Source organism: Lithobates pipiens, unplaced genomic scaffold (assembly GCF_037356315.1).
Source record: "Lithobates pipiens isolate NorthernLeopardFrog02 unplaced genomic scaffold, aLitPip1_a1.2 Scaffold_16, whole genome shotgun sequence".
Classification (NCBI taxonomy): Eukaryota; Metazoa; Chordata; class Amphibia; order Anura; family Ranidae; genus Lithobates; species Lithobates pipiens.
In genome coordinates this window covers 318,957,687-318,982,475 of record NW_027507748.1, presented here as the reverse complement: position 1 = coordinate 318,982,475, position 24,789 = coordinate 318,957,687, and the positions used below count along the sequence as shown (strand labels likewise).

The following is a 24,789-nucleotide window of genomic DNA, read 5'->3' as shown; positions in this document are numbered from 1 at the left end:
TTGAAGTATGCATAGAGCAGTGCACATGACCACAACTATCATGTCCTGCTGGTTCCAAACAAATGGAATTGAGGCAGAAAATGAGAGGTTTTAGCCTCAGGGTTTGGCTGAGGCCACATAAATATTCATACTGTCGATTTGACTCTCTTAACCCGCCGTCTTCCAGAACCATCAAGAAAACAGGGAGAAGCTGTTAACTCACAGCCTTGTCAAACTCAAAAGCAGACCAGTGCAATCAAGCAGCTCCACTGATTTTAGGAGAGCTAAGAACTAAATTAACCTAAACCTAGCACCTATCTAGAAGGGTGCTGCATCAGTTATATAGAGCTGACTTTATCCTCCATGCTTTAAGTACATGGTCACCCTTCACACATGTCCCATTACACAGTAATGTAATGCCTCTTAGAAGGGGTAGAATTGTTTAAATGCCACTGTTGACTGATTTTTGCATAATTGCAGGCTGATAAAACCTTGTTTTTTTACATTTGTCAAGGCACAGAAAAAAGTTTCAAAGTGGGCACCATTTTAGCAAGTCTAATTGGGCAGGGAAGAGAACCCCAGGGGCTGGGGCAGCTCTAAAGAAATCTTTAGAGTAGTTCATGGGATACGATTTTGAATGAAGAAGACATAAGTAGGTCAGCAGAAGAGCACAGAGGACAGTTTGGGAAATAATTAGCATAAGGGCAGACATAAATTGTAGGTAAGGGATGAGTCCTGAAGTGCTTCAAAGCTCTACTTAAGAAGTTTGCACCAGCCTGCTACCTTTTTGTGTGGATGCCCACTGCTCAGACCGCTAGAACCAAAACTGTCATACATTCTTTGGAAAACTTTAGAGACCATACAGTGGTGTGAAAAAGTGTTTGCCCCCTTCCTCATTTCCTGTTCCTTTGCATGTTTGTCACACTTAAGTGTTTCGGAACATCAAACCAATTTAAACAATAGTCAAGGACAACACAAGTAAACACAAAATGCAATTTGTAAATGAAGGTGTTTATTATTAAAGGTGAAAAAAAATCCAAACCATCATGGCCCTGTGTGAAAAAGTGATTGCCCCCTAAACCTAATAACTGGTTGGGCCACCCTTAGCAGCAACAACTGCAACCAAGCGTTTGCGATAACGTGCAATGAGGCTTTTACAGCGTCCTGGAGGAATTTTGGCCCACTCATCTTTGCAGAATTGTCCTAATTCAGTTACATAAGAGGGTTTTCGAGCATGAACGGCCTTTTTAAGGTCATACCACAACATCTCAATAGGATTCAGGTCAGGACTTTGGCTAGGCCACTCCAAAGTCTTCATTTTGTTTTTCTTCAGCCATTCGGTGGTGGACTTGCTGGTGTGTTTAGGATCATTGTCCTGCTGCAGAACCCAAGTTAGTTTCAGCTTGAGTACACGAACAGATGGTCGGACATTCTCCTTCAGGATCTCTTGGTAGACAGCAGAATTCATAGTTCCTTTTATCACGGCAAGTCTTCCAGGTCCTGAAGCAGCAAAACAGCCCCAGACCATCACACTACCACCACCATATTTTACTGTTGGTATAATGTTCTTTTTATGAAATGCAGTGTTCCTTCTACGCCAGATATACTTGGACACACACCTTCCAAAGAGTTCCACTTTTGTCTCATCGGTCCACAGAATGTTGTCCCAAAAGTCTTGGGGATCATCAAGATGTGTTGTGGATAAATTGAGATGAGCTTTGATGTTCTTTTTGCTCAGCAGTGGTTTTCTCCTTGGAACTCTGCCATGCAGGCCATTTTTGCCCAGTCTTTTCCTGATGGTGGAGGCATGAACGCTGACCTTAACTGAGGCAAGTGAGGCCTGCAGTTCCTTGGACGTTGTTGTGGGGTCTTTTGTGACCTCTTGGATGAGTCGTCGCTGCGCTCTTGGGGTAATTTTGGGCGGCCGGCCACTCCTGGGAAGGTTCACCACTGTTCCATGTCTTCGCCATTTGTGGATAATGGCTCTCACTGTGGTTCGCTGGATTCCCAAAGCTTTGGAAATGGCTTTATAACCCCTTCCAGACTGATAGATCTCAATTACTTTCTTTCCCAATTGTTCCTGAATTTCTTTGGGTCTCGGCATGATGTGTAGCTTTTAAGGATCTTCTGGTGGACCTTACTGTGTCAAGCAGCTCCTATTTAAGTGATGCCTTGATTGTGAACAGGTGTGGCAATAATCAGGCCTGGGTGTGGCTATAGAAATTGAACTCAGGTGTGGACAACCACAGTTATAGTATGTTTTAACAAGGGGGGCAATCACTTTTTCACACAGGGCCATGATGGTTTGGATTTTTTTTCACCTTTAATAATAAACACCTTCATTTACAAATTGCATTTTGTGTTTACTTGTGTTGTCCTTGACTATTGTTTAAATTGGTTTGATGTTCCGAAACACTTAAGTGTGACAAACATGCAAAGGAACAGGAAATGAGGAAGGGGGCAAACACTTTTTCACACCACTGTATATATGGCAGATGAAATCATTGAGGTACATTACATTAGGATGAAAGTGACCTAATTTTCCATGTTAGTCTGTCCATGCATGGAGCTTTGTATTGGAAAGCCAGTGGATAATCACAATCTCTATACCAGTGATTATCAACTTATGAGCTATAGGGGCATAATGAGGCACCTAACATCACCCACCAAAGGGCCACACATAATGTTCAACATATGTAATGCTTAAGAGGACTGTCAGAAACTGCAGACCTAATAGAGGAAATACGGTTCTGAGAATGTGGACATGCTATATACCGGTATTTGAATGGGGATGTACTGCAAAAGACAATACAAAACTGAGAACATGTTACATGAGGTTAGTATTACATATGCTATTACTCTAATCAATGTTACCACTACAAACTGTTGAAGTTCAAGGACCTTACATCATATACAAATAGGCCACAGGTTGAACGCCAGGCTCTATACCTTTTCAAAATGACACAAAATTCTGGTTTAAAAAATAAAAATAAATCCAAATACGGTATGTATTCTTAACTCAAAAGTACCCTCTGTTGCTCTCAGCCTCCTTCAGATTTCAATTTCTTCTGCTGTGACCTGAATTCCTGTTAGAAGGTTACTACATTCATTCTCCATGGTCCCATGTATGTAGGAATGTAGCCACCCACTGTTGCTCACTCCAAAGATGCACTCGGTACTATGGAATATGGGATTTGTAGTATGCATAGAGCAGTGCACATGACCACAACTATCATGTCCTGCTGGTTTTAAACAAATGAAATTGAGGGAGAAAAGGAGAGGTTTTAGCATTCATAGAGGACCTTACAAGGAAGCAGAAAAACACAGTATGAAATGATTTCATAAAAAAAAAAAAAAAAAAGATGACAGGGTCATTAAGTAGTTGAGGTGTATAGATTATTTTTATAAGTATATTGTTTAGTGTCACTTTCAGTCTTCTAAAGTTTGGATCTTCAGACAGGTCAGGCTTAGCACAGTGAATACAATTTGTGCACCATCATTTTTTTTTCTTTAATATTTTTGGAAGTGTGAGGAAATCAGAAAGTTAGGTGTAGGATAATAGATCTGTCCAGTTTGGTCACTCACACAGGAAAGTTCACATCTTTAAAATGGATCTAAACTCAGGGAAATACTCACCTCTTCATTTAAACAATTCAGCAGTTAAATCCCTCAACCGGCCATTGTCATCTTCTCCCTGGGTTTTTGGCCTCTTGATTGTCTGGTGGCAGAATGATGCAATCCCATGCATGCGCATGGGAGTCCGCCATTCCAGTATAGCCCAAGTGTTCCAGGAATGCATGCTTCGCATGCACAACTCAGTATGTATTCAATAGAAGACTAGAAGCACACAGGTGGGTGTTTGTTATTTGCAGAAGAGACATTGCATGTCCAAGCCCTCCTCTCTGATCACCTCCCATACACTGAACCTCCCTCCCTGCTCACCTATGTAACCCAAGCCCTCCCTTCTCTGATCACCTCCATATGCTGAACCTCCCTCTCTGCTCACCTATGTAACCCAAGCCCCCCTTCTCTGCTCACCTCCTTACCCCAAAACCCCCTTTCTGCTAACCTTTGTACCCAAAAACCCCCATCTGCTTGCCTATGTACCGCAAACTCCCTTTGCTCAACTCTGTACCCCATACCCTGTGTCTGCTCACTTCTGTATCCCCAAACCCCTCTTTCTGCTCACCTCTGTACCCTCAAATCTTCCTCCCTGCTTACCTCCACACCTCAAACCCCTGAACAAATCTTGAGTAAAAATTGCTCAGGTAAGTTGTAAAAGCTTGTCTATTTGCTCTTCTTGCCTCATAGTTTGGTAATTGGTCTTTTTTAGATTTCTGGTAAGGGAATGTTAAAAACACACAATCAAGCCACATTTTTAGCACTGCTCTGTGCGTTCCCCTTAATCAGTACAGGGGTGTTCACGTGTTGTAGTCCTCTCTGTCACATTCAATGAGTGGTACCTTCACAGAACACTACCCACTACAAGAAAATGCTTGCCGTTGTGGTGCATTGGTGCAGCATTTGCGGATTAAAGCACGAGGTGTCATATTGCCTCTCCTATCAACCACCTCTGAAAACCGATCCAAGTGCAGATCTATTTTCAAAAGCACAGCAATTTATCCACACATTGAAATCTAGCCTTAGCCTGTGTGTCCCTCATCCTCCATCACTGTTTGTCATCTGCTGTCTTCTAAAGATGTTGTGCATGCACTATGCCCATGCATACAGAACAAATGCCATCTCTGTCTCTAGATCTAAACCCAGGACAGCTGCTGTATCTAGCATGGCACATGACCAACAATTCAAGGTACATGCAGGATTTCACAGTAAATTACGGTGAAGAACAAAAATCTGAACAATGGAACCAAACTTCTTATCGTCTAAGTTTCTTTGTGCAGTTTAGACTCTAGCATTCCTTTTTACTGAATCATGAAGAACCGTAATTTAAATGAAACATTTTCTTTTGTTTCTAGTAGCAATGCTATTCTCTATATAGGTAACTATAATGCATGAACAATATCCCCTTTCTAACTGCTGTGCAAATTAGCTGATCTAAATGAGACACTAATTTATTCTCTGTTAACATCCAAGTTTATAGAACACTGAAGTATTGTATAAAGGATTTAACTGCATCATCTCTTACAAGCTTTATCTTCCTTGTTATTTTATTAACCACTTGCTTACCGGACACTTTCACCCCCTTCTTGCCCAGGCCAATTTTCAGCTTTCAGTGCTGTCGCACATTGAATGACAATTGAGCGGTCACAACGCTGTACCCAAATGACATTTTTATCATTTTTTCACACCAAAGGTGCTTTCCTTTAGTGGTCTTTAACCACTTCAGCCCTGGAAGATTTTACCCCCTTCCTTACCAGAGCACTTTTTGCGATTCGGGCACTGCGTCGCTTTAACTGACAATTGTGCGGTCATGCGACGTTGCACCCAAACAAAATTGACGTCCTTTTTTTCCCACAAATAGAGCTTTATTTTGGTGGTATTTGATCACCTCTGCTGTTTTAAATTTTTGCGCTATAAACAAAAAAAAGCATACATTTTGAAAAAAAACACAATTTCCTGACAGACTCCATGGCAGCAACGTGTGGGTTAAGTCCCGCCTCCACTACCCTATAGGACACTACTCCCATAAATCTTTGCTCCCTGCCCATGGCCGTGTTCTTTTTTTGTCCTCCTCCGTAGGACCAGACGTTATGGTCTTTCTACCTGAAGATTGCTCCCACACGGTTCCATTGTTGGTTTGGCCGAATTGCGACTGGATGGAATTGTCGCATGACTCCGTTAAGCCCTAGCTACTAGCGGGGTATGGAGTGGGCATTGGATATAAGCGCTGGAGGAAGCCAGAAGCCTAGCCACTGGCAGGCAGGCTGCGCACTTGGTCGGATAGCCCAGCTAAATAGCAGGTGACCTATTTTGCCCTGAGAAGTCTGGTATGTATTGTGCTTACCTTCGGCCCGGAGACGATCGTGTGGGAGCGGTAAGATTGTTCCTCTTTTCCATGGCAGCAGTTTGTGTTTATTTTCTTGTCGTTTCTCCTTCATTTTCCGTTCGTTTTCTGTGTCTGTGGGTATAGGCGTGACGGTCGGATTAGCCTGCGTTCCGCCGGTGCTCACTTCCGGGTCTTCGTCGGTACGTTCGTTCTGCGCATGCGCGCGTACGGCACAGGATCGAGGCTTGGTTCGCGCGTGCGCGGTGGCGGCGGGATGACGCTATTCTCGCATGCGCAGTAGCGGTACACAGGACGCGGTGATGACGTCATTAAGGCGCCTTATTTAAACTTAGAAAATAGCCTGCAGGCTTTGGGAATGCTTGCAGGTTATTTCGTGACTTCCCCTTGTCCAGGTTTTCTGCTGTGGAGGTAGGTGGCCTTCTGGGAAGAAGGGGGTGGGCGTGTGTGTGTTTGATGCCCTCAGCCTTACTTATATGTCTTTGCAGCATTTATGGAAACCCCTAGAGATATGGACTCACCTCCGCCTGTATGTGGCCAGCCCTCTCATAATAGGTACTGTCTGGGGAGGAAGTAAGGGGGGGGGGAGTGGTCCGGTATTAGTCAGTGTGTTATCTTTCCTTATCTGTATGTCTCTTCTATCTCTGTCTTAGCCCATCTAGATCAGCACAGCAACGCAGCTCAACGCACAGAGGAAGCGATTCTTCTAAGTCTTACCACCGGCACTCATATTCTAAGTCTAAACATCACGGCTCACCCTCAAGATCTGGGCGCCGTGGCGAGGATCGATCTCGCTCCTCCAGGGCTCATTCCAGCCACTCTGTTATTAATACTTGCTGGGGATGCAGATCGCAAGTTCCTATTGGGAAATCCCTGTGTGACCTCTGCTTTTCCAAAGCCTCTAGTGAGAGAGGGGGTACGGACCAGCAACTAAGATCCCTTGTGGAAAAAGTGGTGAAAGAATCCCTCAAGGGGATCGGGGCCAATCAGACCCCTGTGCCTCAGTCAGAATCACCTCAGTCACCAGTCAGGGATTCGCATGCTCAAGAGCTTTGGGAGTCCTCTTTAACAAGCCACCATTCAGCTGCTGCTTCAGACAGTGAATCTGAGGAAGATAGCCCCTGTGTGGGGTTTGACTTTGCCTTACTTTCTCCCTTGGTGAAGGCCATCAGAGAGGCTTTGAACTGGGAAGATGAGGTGGCTAATCCTTCCAAACAAAGGAAGTATTTCAAGCAACTTAAAAGGGAGCGTCTTAACTTTCCATTCCTGTCTGAACTTGGTGAGGTCATCACGGATGAATGGAGTAAAGTTGAGAAAAAGAATAGTATGCTCTCAAAAGTCCTAAGGTTATATCCCTTTAAGGAGGATGAGGTCAAGTATCTGGAATCCGCTCCACTCGTGGATGCAGCGGTGATGAGATTAGTAAAACATGTGACCCTTCCATTGGAGGATACAGTTTCATTCAAGGATGCCTTAGATAGGTGGATTGATTCCGATTTAAAGAGAGTCTACCTCACTGCTGGTATGGCATGCAAGCCAGCATTGGCTTTAGCGGCAATGTCCAAAGCCATGGAAGTCTGGACGGACGGTGTGGATGATACTCTCAGAAACATTTCGGATGAAGTCGCTAAAAACTCTCCTATCCAGGAGTTGCGGCTTGCTTCGGCTTTTCTGGGGGAGGCTTCGATTGACATCATCCGCCTAGTGTCCCGGGTCATGCTTTCAGCTGTAACCGCCAAACGGGCCCTTTGGCTTCGTCCCTGGCTGGCTGATCCAGCATCTAAACAGGTGTGGTGTCGTATCCCCTTCGAGGGTTCTTCTCTTTTTGGGAATAAATTGGATAATGCCATAACCCGGGCCACTGGTGGTAAGTCGGGGTTTCTTCCCCAGGATAGACGCTTAAAAAGCCAGAGGAGATTTTTTCCTAAAAAGCAGTATCAAGAGCAGGCCAGGGAGGCCCGTAGCTATAAACCGGGTCGGGAATATTCCAGATCATGGAAATCAAGGCAGTCATCCTTTAAGAAATCCGCCAAGAGCAGTGCGTCAGGAGAGAGGGAACCAACCAAATCTTTTTGAGATTGGGCCCGCTCAGATAGGCCAGGTGGGGGCTCGTCTTCTACATTTTCGGCATGTCTGGGCGGCCTCAATCCGGGACCTCTGGACCGTCAGAACGGTCTCTTCAGGCCATTCTTGGACCTTCTGCAGGTCCCCAAGACTAAAGTATGTTCCCACTTCATTTCCAGCCACAGAAGAAAAAAGGCAGATCTTGTTGGCCTACGTGAAATCTTTATTGGCTCAAGGCGCTGCCGTGCCCGTGCCAGACGATCAACGAGGGAGAGGAATTTATTCCCCTCTTTTTATGGTCCAGAAGAAAAACGGTTCTTGGAGACCAGTTATAGACCTTACACATCTGAATCGTTTTATCAAGAAGGAAAGGTTCAAGATGGAAACCTTGTCTACAATACAACAGTCAGTCCAGTCAGGAGACTGGATGATTTCAATAGACCTAAAGGACGCTTACTTTCATGTCCCTGTGGCAGAAGATTTTCAGCAGTTTCTGCGATTTTCAGTAGGAAAACTACATCTCCAGTTCGTGTGTCTCCCGTTCAGACTTTCAACGTCCCCCCGAGTGTTCTCAAAGGTGTTGTTGGCCGTAGTGGCTCTATTGAGAACCAAGGGAATTCGTCTTTACCACTATTTGGACGATCTTCTGCTGCTAGCCCAGGACAGAGACCGTCTGTTACTGCACAAGGGTCAGGTTATCTCCACTCTTCAAGAGTTCGGTTGGATCCTGAATCTAGAAAAGAGTCAGTTAATTCCCTCCCAGTCTCTTGTGTTCCTAGGCGCACTCTTCAACATAGTGAGGGGTACCATCTCTTTACCCGAAGAGAAAGTAGTGGTAATTCGAGACAGAATTCGTCCGGCCCTCTCAGCCTCCCATCTTCCGGCTCTTCAGTGCCTGAGGATTATTGGCACCATGGTGGCCACGATTCCAATGGTGAAGTGGGCCCAATGGAAGATGAGACCGTTCCAAAAGGGGTTTCTTCACCAATGGCTGGGCAACAAGATGCAACCTATCCGGATCACATCTTCAATGAGAATCTCTCTGCTCTGGTGGCTTCGGAAGGAGAACCTATTCAATTGCCATTCCATTCTCCCCATCTCATGGGTGACAATAACTTCGGATGCCAGCAACAGGGGCTGGGGCGCCCACTGTTTGACAGAAGTAGCACAGGGCACCTGGGACTTTCCTTCCAGGAGGATGGTGTCGAATATTCTAGAATTGAGGGCAGCCTTCCAGGCGCTCCTAGCCTTTCGGCATCTGGTCTTAGGAACCTCGGTCCTACTCAGACTAGACAACACTACAGCAGTGGCATATATAAGGAGACAAGGAGGTACTCGGAGTCTGTCCCTTCTTCAGGAGGTAGAGCCAATCATGTCTTGGGCTCAGAAGAACCTGGTCAACATTACAGCAACTTATGTTCCAGGAACGCAGAACGTCCAAGCGGATTTTCTGTCTCGGGTCAATCTGGACAACAACGAATGGTCCCTTCACGAAGAAGTTTTCAGGTGGATTCTAACGTTGTGGTTCTCCCCAGAGGTCGACCTATTTGCTTCCCCTTGCAACAAGAAACTGGCGAGGTATTATTCCAGGTTTCGGGATCCTCAGGCCTACGGAGTGGATGCGCTGACGGATCGATGGTGGTTCAACAAAGCTTACGCCTTTCCTCCAACTCCTATTATTCTGCAGTTCCTGCGGAGACTCAAAACAGAAGCAGTAGAGGTGATAGCTGTAATACCTTATTGGCCCAACAGGCCATGGTTTCCGCTTCTAATGCTCCTCAGTGTCAGAGATCCAATTCCCTTACCTCTCAGACCCGATCTTCTATCCCAGGGCTCGAAGCTCCATCCCTGTCCAGCCCACCTATGTCTGAGGGTCTGGTTTTTGAGAGGGGAAGGTTAGAGGCTCTGGGTTGCCCAAAGGAGGCCATTCCTACTCTCATGAGTGCAAGGAGGAAAAGTACCAACCAGGTATATGAGAGGATTTGGTCTAGATTCACAAGTCACTTGTCTTCCAGGTCTTGCTCCAGTGGTAATTTGACGGTTCAGGATGTTCACGGTTTCTTACAGTCCGGACTGGACATTCCCCTATCTGTCAGCGCTCTTCGTGTGCAAGTCTCGGCAATCTCGGCCTTTTCTGGAGTATCCTGGGCTAAACATCCATTGGTTCAGCAATTTTTTAAAGGAGCGATTAGACTTAGACCACAGAGGAAACCTAGGTTCCCCAAGTGGGATTTACCGCTAGTTCTCGACTTCTTCTCTCATCTGGACAGAACACTTTCAGTCAAAGAATTGTCCCTAATGACATCTTTTTTGGTGGCCATATCCTCAGCAAAAAGAGTCTCTGAGATTCAGTCTTTAGGGTCAAAGGAACCTTTCCTCACATTCTTCCCTGACAGAGTGGTCCTAGTGCCAATGCTGGGTTCGAACCCAAAGGTTACCTCAGTCTTTCACGAAAATCAGGACATTACCCTTCCTACCTTTCATTCGGCTGGGAATCAGGATCTTCATCCTCTCGACATGGGAGTTATCTTGAAACGATACCTGGAGGCGACAGCTTCTTTCCGGCAATCAGATTATCTTTTTGTTCTTTTTCATGGTAAAAGCAAAGGCCTTAGGGCTTCGGTCAGATCCATCTCCACGTGGGTGGTTCAGGCGATCCAGTGGGCTTATAATGAGAAGGGCTTGGCTCCTCCTGAGGCGGTTACGGCGCATTCCACGAGAAGTCTCTCTACTTCTTGGGCAGCTTCACGTCATGTGGCTCCTGAGGTTATCTGCAGGGCTGCCTCTTGGTCATCCATTCATACATTTATGGCTCACTATTGTGTTGAACCTGCCAGTCTATCTTCTGTTGATTTTGGCTTAAAGGTGCTGTCGGTGGACAGTGTTAAATACATTTTTTGTTCAGCATTTTTTGCCCACCCGAGTGTGTTTGGCGAGTTATTTCCCACACGTTGCTGCCATGGAGTCTGTCAGGAAAACGGAAAATTCCTATCAAAATACTTACCGTAATTTTCCTTTCCTGATGGACTCCATGGCAGCAGGAGTTCCCTCCCAAAATGGCTGGAGTAGGCTAGTTATCGAACACGGCCATGGGCAGGGAGCAAAGATTTATGGGAGTAGTGTCCTATAGGGTAGTGGAGGCGGGACTTAACCCACACGTTGCTGCCATGGAGTCCATCAGGAAAGGAAAATTACGGTAAGTATTTTGATAGGAATTTTCCGTTATTTTTTACTTTTTACTATAATAAATATCCCATAAAAAAAAAAAAATAATAATAATTTTTTCCTCAGTTTAGGCCGATACGTATTCTTCTACATATTTTTGGTAAAAAAAAATCGCAATAAGAGTATATTGATTGGTTTCTGCAACAGTTATAGCATCTACAAAATAGGGGATAGATTTATGGCATTTTTCTTTTTACTAGTAATGGCGGCGATCTGCAATTTTTTTTTCATGACTGCGACATTATGGCGGACACATCGGACACTTTTGACACATTTTTGGGACCATTCACATTTACACAGCGATCAGTACTATAAAATTGCACTGATTACTGTGTAAATGTGACTGGCAGGGAAGGGGTTAACACCAGGGGGCGCTGCTAATATGTTCCCTATGGGAGTGATTCTAACTGTGGGGGGAGGGGACTCGCAAGGGGAGGAGACCGATCGGTGTTCTCTGTACTGGGAACACACCATCGGTCTCCTCTCCACTGACAGGACGTGGATCTGTGTGTTTACATACACAGATCCATGGTCCTGCTGTGTTCCCGAGCGATGCCGCGGGTGCGCCCACGCGCCCCCTAGACGGCCGGAAATGAGAGGATGTCATAGGACGCCCGCCCAAGATGGGAGATCCCATCTGCGTGCATCATATGACTATACGCCGGGGCTGAAGTGGTTAATCTCCTCTAGTTTTTTTTATTTTTTTGCTTAACAAACAAAAAAAGACTGAACATTTTGAACAAAAAATACAAAACTTTTTTTATAGTTTGTTATAAAATTTTGCAAACCGGTAGTTTTTCTCTTTTGCTGATGGGCACTGATAGGCTGCACTAATGAAGCAGCACTGATAGGCGGCACTGAACAGGAGGCACTGATGAAACTGCACTGATGGGCACTGATAGGTGCCACTTATTGGCAGCAGTGATGGACACTGGTAGGCAGCAATAAAAAGTGACATGATAATGAGGGCACTGATAGGCACTGATAGGTGGCACTGGTGGGAACTGATTAGCAGTACAGATGTCCACTGGAAGGTGGCACTGGTGGGCACTGATTAGCAGCACTGGTGGGCACTGAGGGGACTGATGTCCCTGTTACAGAAGTCGGTTAACGACTTTCTTCCCTTTTTCCTATAACCGGCTTCTGCTTACTTCCGTGATCAGCTGTCATTGGATGACAGCTGATCATGTGGTAAAGGGCAGCAGTGATTGGCCCTTTACCCTGATGTGTGTTCTCCGAGTTACCTCCTCGGGACTCAGCGATCACAGAGCGTGCCACTCTCGTTGGGGATAGAGTGCAGAGGGATAAGAACCCCTGTACGTTTTTAGTTTCAAATATCTTTTTTGAAAATATTAAATACAAAAAATAAAAATATTAGCAACAACGAAATGAGAATTTCAGGTTAACGGACATTCGGCGTAACATAAGAATATCTAAAAATTAGGACAATAGTTATCCAGATAAATACGGACTGTACACATAAGGAAATATATAAAAAACAACAACCTATCATTATCAAGAATTCCAACTTCTTACCATCTTAGTAGGAAACCACAGGAGTGGTTAGGATAATTATTATACCAGAGAAGGGGAGACCAATCAAGGAGGGGGGGGGGGGGGGTAGGAAAAGGGGCAAGACATTGAGAATTGTAAGAAAAGGGGCATCCCCATACCTGACATTATGATTTTAGTAGGAAACCCAAAGGGTCCCACAACCCTCATCAAAAAAAGAGGTAAAGAAAAAAGCAAATTGAATAAAAAACAAAGAAGGGGGGTCAGCCAGAAACAAGTTAAGGAACTGACCAATACTAAATCCATGGGTCCCACATTCTGTCAAATTTCTTAATGTTGTTGCGAATGACCATAATCTAATTTAAGCTTATGCTTTACATTGTCAAATGTTACAACCAACCGCTGACAATGCTTAGCAATAGTAATTTGTGCTGCCAGGAACATGTAAGTAAAAAAGTTTCATGAATTTCTTTTGGACCTCCTCAGGTAGCCTATGGAAGAGGGCCACTTCCGGGGACCTGCGAATATTCACTCCTGTCACTGAATAAATAAATGTAAACATTCTAATTCAAAATCTAGTCACTATAGAGCCCTGTCAGTTTTTATTGCTGTCTGTGCCCCCATTAGGAAAGTCACCCTCTCTATTTGTCTTGTTTACCACCATCACTGAAAGTGAAAATAAAAGAAAACCCCAAATTTTGGGTTGTCCCCATAAAAGTAATAGAGGTTAAGGCTTCCTGTACATGGGACATTTTTACAACCTCTCCTGAATGAATTAAAGCGGTAGTAAACCCGCATTTTTTTTTTTTTTTTTTTAAAAACCTGCAAAGCAAAAGGCATAATGAGCTAGTATGCACCGCATACTAGCTCATTATGAAATACTTACCTTAGAACGAGGCCCCGACATCTCGCCCGATCCACGCCGAGGAAGCCGACATGCTCCCTCGGCGTCTCTTCCGGGTATCGCGGCTCCGGCGCTGTGAGTGGCCGGAGCCGCGATATCGTCACTCCCGCGCATGCGCGCGGGAGATTTAAATCCGGCCGGACGAGCGCTGCCGGATTTTCGCGGAGAGAACCCCCTTGTGCGCATGCGCCGCTGCAGTCAGCGGCGCCTACCGAGGGGAATATCTCCTAAACCGTACAGGTTTAGGAGATATTTTTTTTACCTACAGGTAAGCCTTATTATAGGCTTTCCTGTAGGTAAAAGTTAAAAAAGTGGGTTTACTTCCACTTTAACTTGACAGATGGTAACCCACGCTTAAAACGTTGGTTTTTCCGTGTTTAGCTGCATTTTGCCGCGTTTGCATTTAGAGGCGTTTTTTCAAAATAGGCAAAAACCAAAAATACCTGAAATGCGGCCAAACACGAGTTACAGCATTTAGCCGCGTTTACAAGTGTTTGGCGCTTGAAATGCCTCAACTCAGTTGATGAACCCTTTTTTTGCGTTCCAAAAAATCCTCTAAACTGCCTAGAAACTACTATAAACAATCCTGTGTACAAGTACTGATAAGATAACATAGAGGAGAGTATAGAAGCAGTTGAAAAAAATGCCCAACTGCTCCTAAATGTCCGTTTACCAGCAGCAGTATACATGAGGCCTAAATCTTACAATGGGGACACTAGTTCTGGTGACCTGTGTGCCCCAAAGAACTCCCATATTTTGCAGGGATTTCCTCTCTGGACTGAAGGGAAACCTCCTCAATGGGGCACAGTTATTGCAAAAAAAAAGGTTATAACTCTCCCTTGCTCTATCCAAAATGAAAAAAAAGAACGTGTTGCCTACAGTTCTAATTTAAAGTGGAACTAAAGTTAAAAAAGGGTGAGTGGGCAGCTTTTTAATTGCATAAAAGATGTTTTATGCCCACTCGCAATCTTCTATTGCATGACAATGTGCACTATGCCGTGAATGTATGCTGAGCTGTCAATGCAGCCAATCAAGAGGCAAAAACCTGGTACTTAAAAGAAGCCTGGGCAGAGGATGTCAGCGTCATGCGAGAGATACAAGGTTGCATCAACAGAGTAAATTAGAAACTACCATAACTGCCTAATTATTTAAATTGTAACTATAGGCAAAATATAAAAATGTATATATGATGCTGTCTGTCAATAGCATTAGTACAAATGTTTTTGTTTTTCTGAGTTTCTTCTATAACATATACTGTATATGTTTTATTATCGGTTGAACTTGCCAGTGCATCTGTTATTTTTCACTTCCTTCAGTATTTCCCCAATATTTGAGTTGTGGTCTCTATAAGGGGGATGGATTGAAGGCAATGTTGAGTACTTAGGGGTTTTTACCCATGCTAGGGCAGACTAGCTTGGGACTGACATATGGTTGCTGAATTGTGAAAAACTCCTCTTTGGGACCCCTGAAGCAGACGGCAAACCCTAAACCCCGTTGTGGGATCGGTATAGTGATGGTGAGCCATACGCTTGTTTTCTCTTGTATCAGAGCTATGGGCTATTGTGTGTTCTTCTGCTGAAGAAAGCGGTTTCATTTTCAGCATTGTTTGGGAGATTTATAAAGACCGTCACTTTTACAAATGGCTGGCACTGATTGAGCCCCAGATCAAAAAAGTTCCACTTTGAAGTCCACTTAAATGTACATGTTCATCTAAGCCCTTGTACACACGGTCGGAGATTCTGACGGAATGTGTCCGTTCGGACCGTTTTGACGGATATTCCGACTGTGTGTGGTCTACATCGGACTTTTTTCAACTTGTTGGTAAAATTTTCAGACAAAATGATCCGATCGGACATACTCCGATCATGTGTAGAGAATTCCGATCGGATAAAGTGCCACGCATGCTCAGATCAAATTCCTACACCAAAGCTATTGGCTACTAGCCTGACTGTAGTCCCGTCGTAACGAAATAACGTCATCACGTCAGATTTTCCGACAACTTTGTCCGACCGTGTGTATGCAACAGTTTCGGACAAAATCCGTCGGACAAAATCCGACGAATTTGGTTGTCGGAATCTCCGACCGTGTGTACAAGGGCTAAGATTACCTTGTCCCATAGGGTAAAACGCTGCTGTGTTGTTTAGTTGCAGAATGGACAGTGTTGTCACTGTTGAGGATTGAATTATTGTTAGTGACAGACTGCATGACATACTGTATCCCATTTTTGATTTGGATCATAGTTATATTTTAATAGAGGTTGAGATAAAATACAATATTTGCCATGTAGGGGGTGCATTGTTTGCAGTGAATCAATCAACTTACAGACTTGCATTGTGAGAGGGAGCAGTAAAGCGCAGCTATTATCTAGCATTTCCAAGCAGGAAGCAGAATCTGCATATGTATTGAACAAATATAACTGTTCACCTTTACACACTGGTCACTGTAAGTATTTATGAAAACGGGACCAGGAACCCAGGAGTCTCATTGGGGGTTAATGTGAGGTTCAGAACTAGCTTTTCTCCAGATTCTGTGGTTCTGGGTTGGAACATTCGATCCTGGGTCCAGGTTTTACTAGATACCTGCAGCCTGGCTCACTACACAAGTGTGCAGGGTCATTATATAATCAGGTCTGAGCATTACTCAGGGCTCCCATTGTGGAGACAGCTTCCGTTGTGGAGACAGCTTCCGTTGTGGAGACAGCTTCCGTTGTGGAGACAGCTTCCGTTGTGGAGACAGCTTCCATTGTGGAGACCGCTCCCAGTGTGGCAGCCGCAAGGTCTCACCCGGGGTCAGGGGGCCCCAGCCAGAAGCCACAAGACAGAGGTCTCATTGAGGGGTCAGAAGGGGCCAGCCAGAAGCCACAGGGCAGAGGTCTCATCGAGGGGGTCAGAGAATCCAGCCACAAGCCAGGAGACAGCAGGTGTCAGTTCCAGGAGTTATGTTGGCTCCTATGAGGGGTGTCAGGAGAACCCCAATCCCTAGGCCAGAGGTGGGCCATGAGGCAGGACGCTGCAACTAAAGGCTAGAGAGCTGATCACTTTTACATGTATATCTAAATATCATTAAAGCAGAACTTCACCCAAAAGGGGAAGTTTTGCTCCCCCTCTCCTCCTTCACATTTGGCCCATTTTGGGGGGGGGGGGGGTTGGGACACAGGTCCAAGAAAGCTGCGTGACCCTTCAGATATGCAGTGTGACTCATACATGCAAAAGTCAGCAGCCGGCCTTGCAGCTGTAAGCAGTCGGTCACATCCGGCTGCCCACAGTTAGTATGCTCATGCTGGGGACCGAAGCCTGGGGAAGAAAGTGGCCAGGTGAGGACAGTGCTGGATCCTGGGACAGGTGAGTGTCTGTTTATTACACGTTAGCAGGTACAGCTTTTGTAGCTGCTGACTTTTCATTTTTCAAAAGAACCGCTTCAAGAAGACCATAAATTCCCTTTTAAGGAGACATGAAATCTGTGTACTTATTGACCTCAAGAACAAGTCCCAGAAGCTATGTGTGTGCAGACATTTTTCATAAGTACTGACTATCTGATTCTTGGAATCTCTCCAGCTCCTGTGTAACAATGGCTTTTTTGTTTGTGTGTGTGTGTGTGTGTGTTTTTTTTTTAAATAAAAGTAGTAGGAAACAGAGTGTTTAATGACCTTTAAATGTGGGGCTAGTATAGGAGTTTTCACCCCAGAACCTATATTTCAAATTCACACTTTACATGGATCAATAGGACAAAAGACACCAATGCCAAATCACATACTTTTTGAGCAACCTAAAGCCTTAGTTTAGTCAAAATAAAAAATAGAAAAAAATAAATAAAAAAAAAGTGACATTACTTACTATTAATCTGATGTGTCATTTGTACGGCTGGTTCTTGCTTTACTTTCATGCTCCATTCATCCCTGAGAATAGCAATTTACTAGCATTTTTAGGGCATTTTTAAAAGCGTTTTTGCAGCCTTTTACAAACAATTTTAAAGCATTTCAGAAGTGTATTACAAGTGTTTTACAGCATTTTGTGTTTTTGTTTAGCCAATAGAAAGCCCTAGGGGGAGGAGAAGGAGAGGAAATTAGGGGTTGAGAGCTCCTATCTGAGCAGAAAACACTCAAGTCAGGCGATTCTTTTGAAGTCTATGGGGCCAAAAACATTTGTAATCTGCCAAAAAGAAGCTCATGTACTTTTTTTGAGCGACAGGCATTTTGCTTCAGGCGACAGAATTCTCAGAACAGGGGCCATTGAAATGATTGGGATTTGGCTTGTTGAGCGTTTTAGAGCTACAGGCTTCAAGCAGAAAATCGCTCACGTGTGAACGGGGCCTAAGGCTCCATTTGCACTTGTTGGACTCCAAATTCATGCAATTTACATTGTGACAGCAACATTCGTGTGTTGAGTTTACATTTCAGTTTATGGCAATGCAGTCAAAGTAGTGCAGTAACATTTTTAAAGTTGCATAGATTTGAACGGCTTCCATTGAAATACATAGGCTGCGACTTGTCCACCCTTTTTGCCCAGCTACTCCATTCACATATATGAGGTTTCCGGCGGCTGCGTTTGCTCGGGCACAGCAGCTTATTCATTTGAATGGGCTACTGTGCCTCCGGAAAATGCAGCGAAAAAGTCCCTGCACCTTTTCCAACAACGTGCCTGCAGGGCAATAGTACAGTGTGGGTTCCCAGTATGGGAAACCATGCTGCAGTTTCTAGTGCATGGGGTTGCCATTAGGATAAATGCCCCCCCCCCCCAAGCATCTCCTAAGCCGCAGCTCGTTTTTCTCTGCAGATGTGGGAAGGCATATGATCTCACGCTCTTCCACACCTGCTCAGATGTGTACCTAGCCAAATGGAGCAGTGAAAGAGCAAAAGTAAGGTTAAGTACCGTATGTATGTCTTCATTAAAGCAGAACTTCACCCAAAAAGGGAAGTTCCATTCTTCCTCCTCCCCCTCCTTTACATTTGGCACTCTTTTTTTTGGAGGGGGGGGGGGGGTGGGCTGGTATCTAATTTTGACAGCTACCCGCTCCGCCACTTCCAGTCCAATCACCGCAAAGACTGCAGGACCAATCACAAAGCGTAGCCCTTAGTGAAGAATTGGCTTGGGTGAGGACAGCGCTGGATCCAGGGCAGGTAGGTGTACGTATAATAAAAGTCAGCAACTACAGTATTTTTTTTGGGGGAGCCTGGAACTTTTTACCCTACATAGACAACACACAAATTCACTTTAAAGGATAAGTTCACCTTTGTGATCTTTTTGCAGGTAAAAAAATGTACAATTATTATTTTCTTTTTATTAGGACCCTGCAAAACATTGTATCCATGATTATCACAATGAAGGACTCTTGCAGACTGTCTGTGTAAGCTGTCTTTTCGTACGGGCAGGCGGTTACACAATTACAGGAAGAAACAATCGACTACCTTGAGTGCTCAACAGTGTCCTGGTAGTTCATTGAGTACTACAAACCAACAGCCTTAAAGGCTGTTGGCACCTGTAGTTCTTCCATTCAATGATCTCTGAATAAATGAAGCAGCCAGATGGGCAGAGCCCCTTTAAACCTCGGCAAAACATGGTCACTGGCTGTCAGTATCATTAGACCGTGCAAAGTGCATGTTCTTTTCAATCAGAGATCCCCTGTTTGGTAGTTTTGACGTGAAATAAGATGGAATTTTTGCCTAACAGTTTATGCAGGATAGGTAGCAGGAGGGAACGTTATTAAACATAGCATTAGGTAGGAATTCTACTAGCACTGCTGAATTTGTCTAGCACTGCTGCACCCATGTACATACATAATTACAAACTATGGACAGAAGCAATGTTTTTAATACATGAACACACATTCATATGAATATTAACTGTATATTAGAGGGGCAGTGCAATCAAATGCATAGTTCAGTTTTTGGTAGATGCTGAAGAGTTAACACAGCAGAGAGTTTCTTGTATCTCTTGGGGACTTTCTTAGTGAAATCTCTGAGCTTGGGTTCCTGGGTCTGCACACCTGCTGTGACAATTATGAGGGATTTCTTACTCTCCCTATGGGGGTTTTAAATTATTTAGCATGTTGGAAAAATGAAGCAAGAGATCCTCAAACACACAAAGCTAACAGGGAACACTTGAAAACCCTAGATGGACATGAGTGAAGTTGGAATTTATTTCATGAAGACCTTGTTGTTTGAGTATTCAAGACATACAATAAGCCAAGGCCTGACTCTGCACACCAGCCTCCATCCCTAAATAAAAAATATAACTCTTAGATGTACTGACCCTTTTTAAGCTACTAGTGATCATATATAAGGTATATATATACTGATCAACCATAACTTTTCAACCACTGACAGGTTAAGTAAATAACACTGATCATCTCATTACAATGGCATCTGAAAGTTTGTGGGATATATTGGGCAGCAACTAAACATGTTGTCCATGAAGTTGATGTGTTGTAAGCAGAAAAAATGGGCATTACATTTTGTTGTGTATGGGTCTTAATAGACCGTTCAGGAGGCCAATGCTGACCCGTGTCCACGGGCAAAAGTGCCTACAGTGAAAATGTGAGCATCAAAACTGGATCATTTGTCAATGGAAGAAAGTGGCCTGGTCCGATGAATCTTGTTTTCTTTTACATCATGTGCATGGCTGCTTGTTTGCTTTATTTACTTGGGTAAGAGATGGCACCAGGATGCAGTATGGTAAGAAGGTAAGCCAGAGGAGGAAGTTTGATGCTTCTGGCAATGTTCTGCCATTCATTTGGGTGTTACTTTGACATATACCACCTACCTAAACATTGTTATTGACCAAGTACATGGAAACGGTATTCTCCATTGGCAGTTCTCCAGATCTCAATCCAATCGAACATCTGTAGGAATTGCTGGAAAAACAATGTCTGATCTATGGAGGCCCCACCCTGCAACTTACAGGACTTAAAGGATCCTCTACTGATGGCTTGGTGGCAGATACCACAACATACATTCAGAGGTCTTAGTGGTGTACAGGTCTTGATAGACCAGAGCTGTTTTGGTGGCAAAAGTGGCTGTCCGATTGTAAGACAGGATGACAACTGTAACATTTTGGATTTTATTTTATCACAGTCCTCCTTAGGACACATAGAGAAGTTGGATTCCCTCAGCAGGGACACAGAGAGCATGCAAGTCTGACATGAAAAAAATATATAAATATATACGCATATAAATCTTTAGATAGACTTTAAAACTGAAATCGGAGTTCCTCCTAAAAATTCAACTTCTGCTGTAATGGAAGGTGACCCCCTGACGTGCCACATTTGGCATGTCATTTTTTGGGGGGGTGGGTGGGGGAGAGGGTTCCAGCTCCCACTTCCTCCCAGCGCACTGCGGCACCGGAACTCGGCAATCATCTGGGACACGCCACAAGTCCCAGATGATTGCTGGCCAGTCACGACACACTGTGCGGCCAGCACGTGCGCAGTGGGTACCCGGTTGTGAAGCCACAGCCGGGTGCCCACAGTTACAATGCCAGCGCCACAGAGAGGAGGGGGAGACCAGTGGGGATTCGTCCCCCCAAATTTCTGGACCCTGGGACAGGTAAGTGTCCAATTATTAAAATTGTCAGCAGCTGCAGTATTTGTAGTTGCTGACTTTTATTTGAATTTTTTAAGCAGAACTCCGCTTGAAGTTTAGTAATGGCAATTTTTACATAGTTACATTGGTCCAGCACGGATCAATGTAATTATTTAAATTGATAACGTAGCTGCCATAACCCTTTGTAGGGTGGCCTTGACTTACTGGGCTTACCGGTTACCTCTGCTTGGCTTGTTCTTCCACATCTAGGGGTTCCCAGGGTTGATACCCAACAACTTGAACGCTGACACAAATAAAGTCCATTTTGAAAGGTTTTATTTTGCAGTGATAACATCCAATAACACAGTCTCTCATGGGAACAGGGGGCACAGGTGAAGAACTGCAGGTCTAACAAAGTCTCTAATTCCACCCAGAGAGTAGCCACTCGCAGCTGGGTACTTCAAGGCTGAACAGATCTCTAGCCAGAGATCATGGCAGTCAGCACGTTGATTCAAAACTTGGAGCAATCCTATGAACGTGTACAGGTTGTAACTAGGAGTGAACAGGAACCTTTTTCCTCAGTAACTGGAACGTCCTCTGTCTCCTTAAATGTACTATAAAAAGGGTGGATTCGTCAATGTCCTTCCCAACTCGGTAACCAGGCACTTTTCAGGATGCCGCTTGTTGACCCTCCTCCGAAGAGTCCTCCCCCGGTCACTTCCACGAGCTGTGGTGCCCCTCCAAGCCGAGAGCACACCCGGACATGTTAAATCCTTTCTCAGTTACTGCGCCTCGGACCAGCCGGTTCCGAGACTCGAGAATGGACGGATCTCTACCCCAGACCAGACGGGTCTATTGGGGGTAACTAACAGGAACATGTTGCGGAATGTCGGACACCCCGTGACCGGGACCCCTCACGGGGCTACCCCGGTCCTGGAAAAAGAACAGACCACACGAGCCTCACAAACTCCTCTCTCTAAACATAACATAACATAATTATGACATTATAAAATGTGCAATCTGTTGAAAATAATAAGAAAAAAAAGTTTATTTAATGGCTATAATTAATGTAGGAGCGGGGCAGATGGTGTATTTGAGAACAAATTTGCAACACAGAACCGTTTATATTACTCAGTATGCGTTTGTGAACATACCCAAGTCATCTTTTATTGAGATAAATAATTGAATCACTACAGCTGTCTGGGGCAGTGCCAAAGCTCTACTTGGACTAATCACCCCCAAGAGTATGTAAGTACATGCTCAGGATTGTTTTGCCAGAGTCTTTTACACCCTTTCAATTTATGTTATGTTGAAATGCAGGTTGGTAAATCAACTCTCATATAAAGCCTCTGTTTACACACAGAGTTCCAGGTCACTTTGTACTGCTAAACTCCATTTACTGCTTATCCACAAATTCAAGAGAATAGTTTATTACTGTGGCAACAAGTTACATGCATACTGATATTTTTCCCTGCCACCTCTCAAGTCTCCATTGTTTGATGAGAACTTACATTCCATCTGAGTATGAATAGGGAGCTATTTGTTGGGAGAGCTTGACTTGTACAGGAAGAGTCAAGGTTTGTATAAATGTTCATCTGCCTATATCACTGGACTACAGAGGGTCCTCGGGTTAGGAACCAGTTAGGGACTTTCCTCCTGTTTGCAATCCGGAAATGTTTGTTAGCCGGCCGCGCATGTGCAAAACGACAATTACAGACATTTCCGATGTTCCGTCGAATGCCGTTCGGTGCATGCGCGGCAAATTACAGACATTTCCGACATTTTCCGAGGTTCCGTCTGGCCGCGCATGCTCAGAACGGCAGATGGTCCACACAGAACGGCAGAGGGTCCCCGCAGTGCTTTGTTCGTAAGTAGGAGTGGTTTGTAAGTCGGGCGTTCGTAAGTCGGGGACCCCCTGTATTTATTAATTTGACATATATATAGGGTTGATTTACTAAGGCAAAAAGACTGTTCACTTTGCAAGGGCATTTGCACTTATTTTCCCCAGAGCTTAGGAAATGTGATAAAGCTTAACTTTGCAACAATCATACCTCCCAACTTTTTGAGATGGGAATGAGGGACACCTATCAGCAAAAGTATTCAGGCATAGGACACACTCCTTGCCACACCCCCTTAAAGGAGAATTGTACAAAAAAAACAAGATTGGTTAAACCCAAGTGCTTTCTTACCACTACTATTCCTTTTATATTGGCTTTTGGAATTTACAAATGCAGTAATTTAGAAATCAGATTAAAGGTTTAGCACTGGAAAACACTTTTTGATAGATAAAAAGTGCATTTTATATACATCTATATAGATCAGACCAAAATGAGGGACAAATGAGGAGGAATGAGGGACAGAGGGACATTGCTCCAAATCAGGGACAGTCCCTCAAAATCAGGGACAGTTGGGAGATATGCAACAATTACCCAATCAGGTGAAAAGAAAAGAGAAAATAGAAAACAGCATTTTTGCTTGATTGGAAGATGGAAATCAGCAGAGCGTTACCACATTCACTAAGGTCTGGGAAAAATGAGTGCAACTGCAATTGCAAAGTGCATCAGTCTATTTGATAAATACACTCTTTAGTTTCCACTGAAGATAATCCCTGCATTTAAATTTTGTTCATATGCTTGCTTTGAATTGCCTTTCTTGTTATTTCGTATAATAAACTTACAATTACATTGAATTTTTCAGTGACCTGATTCATTTTATGACAAGTGGACCAATCATAGCAATGGAAGTGATAGGAGATGAAGCCGTAGCTTCTTGGAGAAAGCTGCTGGGGCCAACCAACTCCAGTGTTGCGCGTAGTGACTCTCCAGAAAGCATCCGAGCCAGATTTGGTACTGATGGAACCAAGAATGCGGCTCATGGTTCTGACTCCATTGCCTCTGCTGCTCGAGTAAGTATGCATCTTTCCCTCTACCTTTTATCTGTGTTTCAAAATTTTTATAATAGCGATTTTACAATTAGAAAGCAGTTTAGGTAGTCAGAGATAATATGGTTGTGTGGTGTTATCAGTGGTGCTTGTGGGTTAACATAAAGCACTGTGGGATGCACATCATTTCTACAGGCAAAAATCGGAAGTAAAATTTCCTCAGACGAACGATCTGCCGATTTTTGGATCGTTAGCATGCTGCTTTCAACAGCCGGTTTTGGTTTTTCGTCTGACAAAGGCTGAATGTGCAGACTAAAAATTTTTTGTTGTACGTGATCTCCAATTTTCATTTAATTAGTACGGTTTTCGTACGAAAAACAAAAAACAAGAGCAAGACTATGCACAGAATGCTCAGAAATGAAGAAACACATACAAAACTAGTCAACAAATTACGTCACTTCTGACGCTGTATTCTGCCATACAAGAATTTTCGTATGGTGAGTAACCTCTTCACTTTCGTCATGAGACTAGCATGCAACAAAAAGCAGACGAATTGTCATCCGAAAATCGGATCGTGTGTACGAGGCTTAACTCAGAAAAACAAATGTGCTTAAATCGTTGCTATAACTACCCCATGGCAATTAGGATAAGCATCTTAAGTTAAATCAGTTGTATACCCGCACATCTTAAAAAAAAAAAAAAAAAAAAAAAACTCTGCAAGGCAAAGGCATAATGAGCTAGTA

The 24,789-nt window shown here is 44.1% G+C and overlaps 1 protein-coding gene across 2 annotated transcripts in view; it reads left to right on the top strand.

The window, feature by feature from the left end:
- NME7 (NME/NM23 family member 7) overlaps positions 1-24,789 on the top strand; it is a 261,286-nt gene that overhangs the window by 122,749 nt on the left and 113,748 nt on the right. For both annotated transcript variants that reach the window (XM_077481674.1, XM_077481673.1), the window contains exon 6: positions 23,863-24,070. In XM_077481674.1, coding sequence (XP_077337800.1) covers positions 23,863-24,070 — 208 coding nt within the window. The remainder of the gene's footprint in view (positions 1-23,862; positions 24,071-24,789) is intronic.